This window comes from Chroicocephalus ridibundus, chromosome 13 (assembly GCF_963924245.1).
Source record: "Chroicocephalus ridibundus chromosome 13, bChrRid1.1, whole genome shotgun sequence".
Classification (NCBI taxonomy): Eukaryota; Metazoa; Chordata; class Aves; order Charadriiformes; family Laridae; genus Chroicocephalus; species Chroicocephalus ridibundus.
Window position 1 is genome coordinate 4,777,706 of NC_086296.1, and position 12,347 is coordinate 4,790,052.

A 12,347-nucleotide genomic window follows, 5' to 3' on the forward strand; every position below is an offset into this window, starting at 1 on the left:
TAAGGTATTTTGATGGCTTTGTCATGTTAAGTCAAGGATGAAAGTAATCCTTATATTTATGTATGTATATTTAGACATAGTATTTTGGATACTGTAAGGTATGATGCAGATTAGTTTGTGAAGTGGTTGCTGCAGCATGAAATATATATGTGAGAGTATCGCTGAAGGATAGAGGGTATCCAGAGGCTTTGTCCGTAATTCATTGCGTGGGTGATTTTCTCTGTGCAAACTGCTGCTTTCTTTTAATCTTACTTTTAAGCTTTTTTCAGGTCACATTGTTGTCTATCTGCTCAAATAAGGTGTTAAATTTATCTTATTGCAGCAAGGCCTGAGTTGTGTCTAACTGTGAGTCATTTTGTTTTGGCAACTCCTTATTTAACTTAGAATTGCATGTGAGCTCCTGGGGTATAATGGCAGCAATAGGTGACTTCTCCTCGTGCTTTGTTAATGGTTTGTTCATGCAAGACTTGTTCTTTTTTTTTTTTTTCTCTCTTGTGTGTGGACTCCCTGTCTCCCTCTCCCTCCCCCTGCCTTCCCAAGGGGACTGATCTCCAGGAACATGTTGTCCTTGCTCATTTCAGCACAGGATGGGCAAAAGAACAATTTATTTATTTACTAATTTTAGTCTTTAGCTTTTGCCTTTTTTTTTTTTTTTGTGGTGGCAAATTCACGTGTGGCTTTCTTAGTATGGAATTGCTGTTAGTTTTTTGCATTGTTTCCTTTGTGACTGAATGAGTTGATTGAATGAATTGAAAACCTCAATAGCACATAATTTTTCATCATTAAACTCTTTCCTTTTGGAAGTGAAGGATTGTGTGATAGCACTGTGTACGACTGTCTTATGGCATATTAGTTCTTTTTAACACTTTGGCCTTGCTTTTGAACTTGCTAGTCAAGTGCAAGCAAACTGGATAGAAACGTAGAGGTTTCAAAGATAAGTTCTTACAAGTTTAATGGAAACAGCCCACTAGTAGATAGAGAGTCTAACCACCCGTTTTGGAAAAGCTGCAATTTGCCTTCACAGATTTTTGCACATCAGAGAATCCACACGATGAAGGTCTTTTCTAAATACTGTTCCCATCAATAGAAATAGCTGTAGTCACTCTTGCATTTTTAGGTAGCAGAGTCACTCGACCATAATATCTAGTGGCACAGGAAAACTGACATCATTAGTCCTGCTATTCACAGAATTGCTGCTTTGAAAAATATGAATTAAGGAGGCCAGTTTAAAGTTTAGTAGATCTAGCACTCTTCCAGTCATGCCTTCATCAAGTGTCAGATGTTATGCAGATATTTCTAAAAGGGAATAGGATAATCTGAAGGTAAACTGTCTAATACCAAGAAAAAAGACAGGCAAAAGCTGACAGAGGAACCAGATGTTGACAAACTAAAACATGGCGGGTTTTGTCAAACACGTTATAGTTCCTTCTTTAAAACTATAGTGTGGTTGTGTTGTGGGATTTTATCTTTTTTTCTTAGTTTGAATACTAACAATCTGACTTCAAAATTAGCATTGGGCTTTATTCATATATTTAAGACCTGGGCAATGGATGGCAAACACCCACCCCCCAAAAAAAGTTGGCGCTCTTGGTACCACCATTGGATGTGGTCACTAGCGTGGTTTTTCTTTGAGCTAATCTAGTGCTAATACTATTCAGCATTTTGATCTGTACTCTGGAAGTTACTGTAAATCATTCCTGGTGAAATCTCCGGACAGTCAGAGGGGTAAATAACATCATGCATGGAGCGGTCCAGAGGGACTTGTTATGTCATCTCCAGCAGGCCACGCTCTTGGTTGCATTTAGCATTCAACGGCAGAATTCTATAAGCCGCAGAGCGAGACCATTAGCTGATAAAGGCTGTCTGCTGGAGAGACCAGGGACTGAAGATCCAGGAGCTAAAAGTACTGAAGAGGAGCGTGTGGTTGATGTGGGAGAGGGATCAAGGAAAATCCAGGGTGCTCTAAGCAGTGCTGACTGTGCAGTACTCAAGCATTCTATGTAGTTACGTCCTTAGCTATTTGAAAAGCCCATTGGAAACATTGGCGAGAATTCCGAACGCAGCTGCAAAATGACTCGAGCAAGAGAAAGTATCTTGCAATAAAAGATTTGAAGAACTCAATCTGTTTAATTTGAGAAGGGAAAAATTGAGGTGTCTTGCTTAAAACCTGCGTGTTCCTGCCTGGTGAATGCCAGTTGCTGAAGAGCTCTATAATCTTCTAAGTAAAAGCATAATGAGAGGCAGTGGCTAAAAGCCACAGTCAAATTTGGTTTATTTCAGATTTAAATATGTTTTGAACAATGGAGTGATTAACTATGAAAATAGACTGTCAGTGGAAGCGTGTTTTCTGATGGATATCAGCTCTCATCTAAAAACATCAACACACACAGCTTAGCTCAGTATAGTTACAGGGTTAATTACGGATGTAACTGGGTGAAATGTAAAGACCTGTTTCAGGAGAGCCAGAGGAGATGATCTGGTGTTCCCTCTGGCCTTGAATGGGTGAGCAAATCCATTAAATACGATTGCTTTTGCCAGCTGGAAACAGTTGCTCTGAATCTTGAGAAACAAGAGAAAGAAGATCCTGGTGAGTTGATCCCAGGTTTTTCAAAAGCAGTGTTTGTGTGTCTAGATTTTTTATATTTTTTTTTTTTGGCTTATTCAGGTGTTGCATATTATGGGTGCTGTGGTTTGAACGGTTCTGAAAATGCCCTGTCCATATGAGAAACACAGAAATACCCAAGCGATGCTTTTCAAGAGTCACCATAACTAAGTGCTCAGGTGGAAGGGGAGACAGGGCAATTGTTATTCACCTTTTAACTCCGCTCAGCTGGTCTGAGTAAGTGATACTGTTCTACTGACAAAGTTCCAGACAGCACCTATCCTCTTTTCAGAGGGATCTGTATTTTTCAATGACTACTGTTTAAATAGCAGTCTCATTTTTTTTAGACCATCTTTTTCTTTTTCCTGCATTACAGTGGTTTATTTGTTTCCTACTTCTACTTATCTTCGGAAATGCAGCTCTGCAAAGGTTCTCACAAGGTTTGACGTGCTCATCCCGATGTGCTTTAATCAGGAAGTTTTAACCGTTCCAGGTTTGCAAACCCATTTTTCTACTTCACCTTACATTGCAGCAAATAAATGTAAGCTTACTTATAATTTGATAAATGGAATTTAATCACTTTTCCCATGTGTTTGACATAACACTAATGAATTCCAAGCAAATTTCCTCACCCCACAATGACCCGTAGCCTAACTTAGATTCTCTGGCGTATTATTGCTTGATGTTTTACAGCTTGACTATATTGAGTGTGATAACTGACTAAAAAAAGGTCTGGTAGTTCTCTTCTCTGATCTATTATTTAGTGACCTGCCTTAGCGTGAATGAAGGTCAGGGAAAACTGTCTTCGTGGTAGTGATGCCCCATTTTTCTATATAACTTTTAGAAACTTTTTAATAAACTTTCTTCCCTGTTTCTTGTAGAAACTGGGCTTTTTATTTTTCTTTCAGTCCTTCATGCAGTACTGGGAAATAGATCCACTGGCAAATATAGCTATTTTGGGGCAGGTTATTTATTTATTATTTTTACATTTTTTGCTATAATTGTAATATTTTTTAATTTTTCTGTAATTCTATGCTATAATCCTGTAAGTACAATTATTTTTTCATATTGGCATATACAGTTTACTGTAATCACGTCTTAATCTTTTTCTCCCCTTGAGAGCACTAAGCGTAAGTCTGTATACGTACAGCAACTTCTATGCATAGCAAAGCCTTTACCATACCGTGCTGTACAGTCCCACCCCACGTCGTACTACCAGGGGAATAAGTGATTCTTTTCTTAAACGCTTTCAAGGTAGGGGTGTTGTCACGTGCAGAGTACTTAAATGCAGCTGGAGATAAATATATTGTTGGAGGCAGATGTCAATGACTGTAAGTCTTCAGTAGATTCAGGCTTTATAGAGCAACGCTGACCCTGTCGTCAAAGCTGAAGACTTAGAAGGCTTTTGCTTGAAACTGAGCAAAACTGCGTATATAGACTTTGGTCGATGCTACGAGCGGTTTTCTGCCACGGTGTGCTCTGATTCCTACTATTGGTGAGGACACACATTTCAATACTTGCAAAAAGCAGAAACATAGTAGCCGGTTATTTAAAGAAGCTTGACGAGGTTTGGGGGGGGGGGGAACCCAACAAAAATTCCTTGGCATTCTTCCTTGCATCTTGTTTTAAAATAACCCTGGTGCCATGGTTACAAGACTAGTCACATTGCTGGTTCTCCTGGGGATGTCATGTTGTGCATCCCCATATGTTCTCGGGATATGAATTCCTCCGTTTGCTCTCTCCCGCCGGGTTGCGGTCCCCGTGGACAGCCCCGGTGATGGCTGTAGCGGGTCCAATGGCACTGGCCACTGCCAAAGCTTTTGTGCTGGATCCTGTGTTCATCTACTGGCTTGTGATTTGGATGCAATTTTTTCAAAATAAACGTGGAAAACGAGCACGGGCCAAGGTATGAAACAAAAAGGAATGTCTGTTCTGCACCCAAGTTTAATGTGTATTATGCTGGAGCTAGCGTTACTTACCTAGAGGTTTATTTACAGTTTGAGCTGGAGGGAACAGATTGCAACAGTTCTTCCTGCCTCCGGGAGTCTTCCCATCTAGTTATCCTTTTCCACTGCCGTGCTTCAGATAGCTCTTACCTTGCATATCCCATTTACCTTTCCGTGAAAAGGACTTTTCCTGCCTGTGTCTGTGTGTTTTGGTAGTTGACATATGTTGTTTATTAAAAACCAAACCCCCTCACCACTCGACAAAACTGCAATAAAATTCCTTGGCCTGGCGAAGCAGTTCTGTCAGAGGAGCTGAGGAATCCCTCTGTGCAACCACAAACCTCACTATTGTCTTCGAAGGGATGCTCCTTATCTAGGCTATTGTTCTAGCTTTCCTGTCTAATTTCTTTAATGGGTTTTTTACAGCCTCTTTTGATTTAACTCTGTTTATTCAGGCAGTCAGCGCTACAAAATTGAGTAGGGAAACAGCATGCACAGAACTAACCAGTCTTTTAACTTAAAGTTGTCTTCCAAATTTCTCTTTAAAGAAAAAAACAAAACAAGGCAAAAAAAACAAAGCAAAACAAAATCTCCCAAAGATCCGAGCTTGCTGGGAAAGGAATAAGGAGAAGGACAACCTGGGAGACTGAGTATGGACTGATAGCCCAGACAAGTGCATGGTTTTCTCTCGCAATGCTCAGTTAGATGTTTTAATGTTTGTACTTATGTGTATGATATTTAACTTCTTGAAAACGTAGGTTATGTGTGAGGGTGAATAACGTGTCAACTTAAGGGATAGTTTTTCCCAGGAAATACGTTTAACAAATGACATATATTCCCTCTTCGCCACTGTGCCACAGAGGAGATCTGGATTCCTTGTGACTCTTTTGGCCGGTTACAATTCTTTTTTTCTAAGACCGTACTCGTGCTTGTTTTTTGAGAGGGGAAGTTTGCCTGTTCTCTGCCAAGAACACCAAATACCAAACGTTCTACTAGTTACTATATTAGGCTGAGTCATGGTAACTGTAAACTTCGTGTATTTTTATTCCATGAAGAATAATAATTTGATACAATGCCACTTAAAGCAAGATGTAAAGGTAATTTGAAGTTTAAATAATGTTTCAAGATTGGCTCTGATGAGGGAAAAGGGGTCTGCCACCTTAAATATGGATGAAAGATGCCTGTTGCCTTTTGTCATCTTGGTGATATCAAAAAGGGTTAATTATTCTTACCTGGATTGTGGTGGATTAGGGGTTTTATTATTTTTTATTAAATTTTTTTTTTTTTTTTGCTCATCAGCTGAAGCCTTGCGTTGCTATCAGAGCTGTCAGCCCTGGGAAGCTGATGAGCCAGAAGCTGGAGCGCAAATGTGTGGGGCAGCTACCCTGCACTGACTTAGTACTTCCTGGACACTTAGTGCTTTCATGCAAGATAATGTCCTACATTCCTGGATTCCTCACAGTTAACCTCTTGTGTGAACGCTTCCCAAATGTATTAATATGAATTATTCAGTGTACTCTGATCATGCAGCATTATGGCACAAAAAGCTTCTTGTTCTCTAGTTATCCTGGGAAGTTCCCCCTAAGAAATAAAAGTCTAATTAAAAAATTATAGGAAATCCTAATATACTTCCTAGTATATAAAAAGGAGAATTACAGTCTCTGTGTTAGCAGGTTACATCTCTGCCGAGGCTACAAAATATTCATCCTTGTATAATGTGTGCTGGAAAACACAAGTGGAAAAAAACCTAAGGCCCTCAAAATGTCCATGTTGAATTCAGTGAATTTCTTGGAAGAGCTTTTCATTAACATTTCCTTGTTTTCACAATGCTACATTCAGGCTGAACAGATTTTCACACAAGTAGGGCACGACATATTGTCATTCTGACCTGCAAGAATCCTGCAGTTCTGGCTTGTGGCCCTTCTTGGCAAGTGCCAGCCGCGCTGAACACCTTTTCCTTCTTCACTTAATTTCCTGGGCACTGCAAAAAGCTGTGTCTTGCAGACATTGTAAGTAATTGGAACGGCTGTAAAGATTTAATATTTTAAGTTTGAAAACAACTGATCTCTAATATTCCATTGAGGAGTGTTGGGGGTTTTTTGGGTTGTTTTTTTTTAAGAAAAAAAGTGAAGAAAAGGTGAAGAAAATTATTCCCTCCTTCACAAGAATTCAAATAGCTGTTTGCATCTACAATTTTGCAGTTATGCATTATGCTTTATATCAGTTCTTTGAAATGCAAGAGGGCTGCACTATGTAGTTTATCCGAACTATTCCTTAGAGAAAATATGAGAGACTTTTTTTTTTTCTTGTTTCATTTCTTTTACTTTTCCTCACAGAATTAGAATACGAAATAAGCAGTTCTTAGAAATCCTTATTTGCTGATAAAAACGTCTGTGAAACTGTGGTATGAATCTGTTGCATTCAGTACGCTGCTTGTACTGAGTCTTGTTAAATGTATTTTTAACCTTATAGTGGCCTTCAGTCATGAGAAACTTCCTGAATACCAAACTGGATACAACTAAATACTAGGAAAGTGATTTTCTTTTTTTTTTTTTTTTTTTTTTTTTTTTTACTACTTCTGTAAACAATTTGGCTATGGACATCTGTTCAGCATATTAAAACAAACTTACAGGTAAAAGAATATGCAGCTTGAAATAAGAACTGGTCACATCATTAATGTGCTTTGTGAACATGATTATATGGAAAGCTTTTTACGCTCTATTTAGTGTTTTAATTTGGAACTGTATTAAATGCAGTTTTGCGTGTCTTATTGCTACAGGTTGGTGGAACAAAAGCCGGAGTTGTGCGTTTCTTGGGGGAAACTGACTTTGCTAAAGGAGAATGGTGTGGAGTAGAACTGGATGAACCCCTGGGAAAGAACGATGGAGCTGTTGCTGGAACAAGGTTAGGCTGTTGTCAGATAGCAGCCGCCGCCTTAAAGATTTTGCATCTCTATATTCTGTTTTGGTTTTTCACTATCTTACATGAAACTTTATATCAAGGGAAGTAGTTAGGCTGTAAACCTGACTGTCTGTGGTGGCGGGGGGGGATTGGTAGATGCTGATTTGAATTTTATGACGCCTACACATCTCTGAAAGTCTGCACCAACCCCACATTCGTGGGATTGGTTGATCTTTCCTACTCCCATGTGAGTTTTATTCATAGACTGGTAATGGAAAACACAATTTCCTGCGTTTTGAAAGCCTGTTTGGTTTCTCAGCTTGGAGTGAATGCTCGGTTAAGAGAATATCTCTGGGTATCTAATAGCTGAACTTAAGGGTTTCCTGCATCACAGGACGTGTAAACTCCTGTACCAATAATTGCCTTATTGTAAAGATTTGGAACAGTATAGCTGCTTCCTCCAGTAATTCACACATAGAAAGCATTAATTCACATCACAGTTTAACTTTCTTTCTCATTTGGTATAAGGAACAGCCCTTTAACTCATTACAAAGAGGTTTTACAAGGATTGTGCCACCTTCACGTAGGTGATAACAGTTTCAAATTTTAAGTTGCTTTTTTATATATATATAACCAAAGATATGTACGCGTATTTGATTATACAGAACATCTGTAGTGTATATGTAATAAAATGTAAAACTACTTGATTTAATTAAAGCCTGATTTTTATTTTTAACTCTGCCATCACATTTGTTGTTGGTAGCTCAGAGGAATGCACTGAAGAGGAAAGCTGTGCATGTTAAATTTTGAATCTGAATGGAATTTTTAGGAAACAGCTCTAGCTCAAGAGTTTACTCTGAATATCTGCAGCCTGATATAATCATGCTGTTTCAGCCTCTCAAAGTCCCCTTTCCAACTACAGAGTTTAAAAAAAAATACAATCTAATGTAGATTAAATTGTCACCAGCTGTTACCATGTCCTTTAATACTTCTAGACTATTGATCTAGAATTCTTTGTGAAGCCAGACCATGTATCTCAAAAGACCATACTTAATTTAGTACTCTCATCTGTCTGTTTTGCTTTTTTAAAGGTATTTTCAGTGTCAGCCAAAATACGGTTTGTTCGCTCCAGTCCACAAAGTTACGAAGATTGGATTCCCGTCGACCACACCAGCGAAGGCAAAGACGACCGTGCGAAAAGTGGTTGCGACTCCCACAGCCCTGAAACGGAGTCCAAGCGCATCTTCCCTCAGCTCTCTCAGTTCTGTGGCCTCTTCAGTAAGCAGCAAGCCAAGCCGTACAGGACTAGTAAGCTTCTTTTTCTATTGCATGCTTTACGTTCCCAAGCAGGAATCCACGTGGCACTTGCCCGTGGTCTACTTGCATAAATTGAGACTAGAACAGACCTTGGGGAGAGCACAACATACATTTAATTGTGCTCTCTTTTTCATTCAAAGCATGCATGAAGGAAGGAAATCTTAGCTAGCCCTGAAGAGTAGCTGAATATTTGAATATTTAAGCTTACAGAGTTAATTCAGGCTAACTGAGTTTTTGCGATCAAGAAAGGGGCTTGTGATGCCAACAAACTGGAAAGGCGTCAGTGTTCTCTGATTGGAATCGCCATTTAGTTGTTCATTTTCCTAGCACTACCTCTGTCATACGGGGTTTGTGTTTGAGGATCTGGTATGCACTAAAGCTTCCATAGCTCAAACTTGTTTTATTAAGCGGGAAGCTTCAAATTGTCTAAAATGTAAAAGGTTTTCTTTTACTGTTAAGGAGATGAATCAGCTGAGAAACACAGACGTAGCGATTGTCAAGTCTTTGCTGACAAGAAGCCTCTTTCTTTTCTTTGAAATTTGGTTTTAATCCTATGAATTCATAAAGGCTAAATGTTGCAAAGTGCAGTGGCTCAGGTGAATTCTAACACAGTACTAATTCCACCTAATACACTTACTATGGATTCTTTTAAAGTTACTCTGTTACGTAAATGTCCTAATCTTGGGTTGCAGCAGTAAAATGGAAATCTTCTGGGAAAGCTGAATTTTGAGAAGTCTCTCTTAAGGCAATTAAAAGCGTGGAAATAATTGGGTTTTTCCACAGTCACCCTAGATATTTTTTTTCCCTTTTTTTAAACCAAAGTGCATAAATACATCTAATTAGAAAGAGATCACTCCCGCGTGAGCTGGAACTGGTTCGCTGGCACACTGTCCCACTGACCAGCAGGTGCAGGACAAGGAGGTGACTTGCTGTCCTCCGTCAAAACCGAAGCAGATTACGAGTGAGCAGAGGTCAACAGTTGGTCAGGGCAGCAGGGTTAATACCTTATCACAGAAAGCGTAAGGGATTTTTTTTTATTTATTTATTTTTTTATTTGGCACAGACAGCAGGACTTTATTACTTAATCCGTTCTGGAAGTTGCACTTCTGGCTGCCGAGTGCCCCCTAGTTTGAAACCCGGGCATTAACATGGCTCAGGGCAGACCTGGTGAGCTGATGGTGGAGCGTCAATATGGACCTCTGCCTTTTGCTTGGTATGCTGTGATACTCTAAGCAGCAAGAGAGTACAGTTACACATTGTAATGTCTACAGTATATTCGCGTATTATGCCTCTGTGTTGTGCCCCAGGGCTTCTGCCTGTTTTGGGCCATAAAATATAAACCGTCTGTAATCCATTGTTTCTGGAATTAAAATTCCAGCTTTCTTCCAACTCTTTTTCTTAGGCAGCATGAGCATTTGGTTATCATCCAAGGTAAAAGGACTGTCAAAATAATTCTGACACTTCTTCTTTAAAAGTTAAGCTGCTGAAGAAACAGGATTTCCTGAAATCGGTTTTGACACAGCAGACTCCTTCCTCCAGTTTCTAGGAAAATTATAACTTATCTGGAAGTTGCAGGGCTCCTATGCAGTCTTCTCAATTATTCAGGGCTGTTGCTGTTTTCTTCTTCCTGTGTAAGAAAAGCAACTGTCAGAGTAGGGGATCTAAGAATTTAAGAGGGCTGCCTGATGCAATTTGTATGTATGGCCAAGTCTGAAGGAAGCTGATGTTTCTCTGAAATGTTTTGGATTTCGGTTGGAATCAGGAATTAAGTCATTTGATTCAAAGAGCTAGAATTGTTAAAAAGCAATACATTCTGGAATGAGATACCTTCAAGAAACTGAGAGGATCAGAAACAAATCTAAGCGTCAAAGTGAGAGGTGGTTTATTCCACCTCGTGCCTTTTGAGTCACTTGAGAGAGCACTTGCAGTGGATCGTAGATGTATCATTCGGGGCTGTGTGTAGACGAGTTAGAGACTTTGTGTAGCAATCATGGGAACAGAAGGGGAAGTTTGGTTTTGTGACGACAGGAGAATACGTCCGTGCTATGCTTTCTGCTGGGGTTGTTGTCCAATGTCGGCATTCCAGGCTGTATATGGCAACTATTCTTCAACATTTCGATCTCTGAAAGGATCGTGGAAGGAGCATGCTCCTATTCTTGGGCAATAGTATTAGACAGAGCTGAAGGTTAACACAGCAGAAGAGCAAGCCTTTGTTTATTGGGTTTCCATTCAAGTAAGGCTTGAACTACGATTAATTCCCATTTAATACTTGGACAAATTTTTGAGCTGTCAAAAATAAAGTCTATTTTTATAAGCTGAATCAGATTTTTTTTTTTGGTTCAGTTTTTGCTGTTTTCACAACTCTTGTTCACTTTTACTACATAATTTCAGTTTATTTACTTTCCCTTCTAGCTCTTGAGGAAGTAGAAGACAGGGCCACGCTGAATTTTCACGGACACAGGTTCCATTTAGTGCAGAGAATCCTGCAAAGTAAAGGAAAACCCTAAGGTTCATTTTAGCTATAGTTCTCCAGATTGAATCATTTTTATCTGTACTCTTAAATTTAATCTTTCAGATTTTTTTTTCAGAAGTAATTGAATTCCAAATTATATAAACATAGGTTTTAACTGGATACCAATTGTTCTTCACAAGGTTTTAGCCGTAAGGCTGGCTTTTTAAGTCAAGGTAAATGCTTTTGATCCTGTATGTTTTATTCCCATAGCAGAGGTGCAAAATGCTAGCTGGAGTTCCGAAAGCTTTTGATAGAGCATTTGGAAGTGTTATACTTGGTGACCCAAGATGGTGACCTGGTAACTAGAGGCACAATATTTTTAACTTGCGAAAAGGATGTCTGTCTTTTTTTTTAATGCAAAAGATACTTAGAAACACAATGAGGTATCCTTTGTGAGAGTCTCCTAAGCACACCTGCGATTGAGGCCAGCCTTTTGTGTTCACTTCAGCCCTTGTGTCTCCGACACACTACCTGCTGATTGCTACCAAGCAGTCTCACTACACATGTATTGCTATTGTTAAATTCTAAAAAATAATTTAAATGTAAAAGGAGAGGGTACAGTAGGTTACAGAAGGCATTTGCTTTACTAACCCAATGTTTGTAGAGTCTGGAGAGATCCCTGGTTTTCACTTGATGCAGCATGATTTTTAACGTATTTACTTTGTGAAGTTAACAGAAACATCCTCCCGGTATGCAAGAAAAATTTCCGGTACCACCGCCCTGCAGGAGGCACTGAAGGAGAAGCAGCAACACATTGAACAGCTCCTGGCGGAAAGAGACCTGGAGAGGGCAGAAGTTGCAAAAGCAACCAGTCACGTAGGGGAAATAGAGCAGGAATTAGCACTTGTTCGCGATGGACATGATCGGGTAAGAGTGGTGTTGCCGTTCTTAAAATAGAGACTTTAAGACAATTGACTTAATTTCCAAAACTGTGTTTTCTTATTGGAAAGGTCTGGGAGTAAGACATGGTGTTTTAAAACTAAAGTATCCGTACCTGTGAGATCTCCCTTGTGCGAACTTTGGCTTGATGAGATAGCGAGTTTATTTCATTTAACTAATTTTGGTTGAA

At 39.3% G+C, this 12,347-nt stretch overlaps 1 protein-coding gene across 11 annotated transcripts in view; it reads left to right on the plus strand.

Moving 5' to 3' along the window:
* Nucleotides 1-12,347, plus strand: part of CLIP1 (CAP-Gly domain containing linker protein 1) — a 73,041-nt gene that overhangs the window by 20,092 nt on the left and 40,602 nt on the right. For all 11 annotated transcript variants that reach the window (XM_063351560.1, XM_063351559.1, XM_063351562.1 and 8 more), the window contains exons 4-6: nucleotides 7,328-7,452; nucleotides 8,541-8,757; nucleotides 11,948-12,145. In XM_063351560.1, coding sequence (XP_063207630.1) covers nucleotides 7,328-7,452; nucleotides 8,541-8,757; nucleotides 11,948-12,145 — 540 coding nt within the window. The remainder of the gene's footprint in view (nucleotides 1-7,327; nucleotides 7,453-8,540; nucleotides 8,758-11,947; nucleotides 12,146-12,347) is intronic.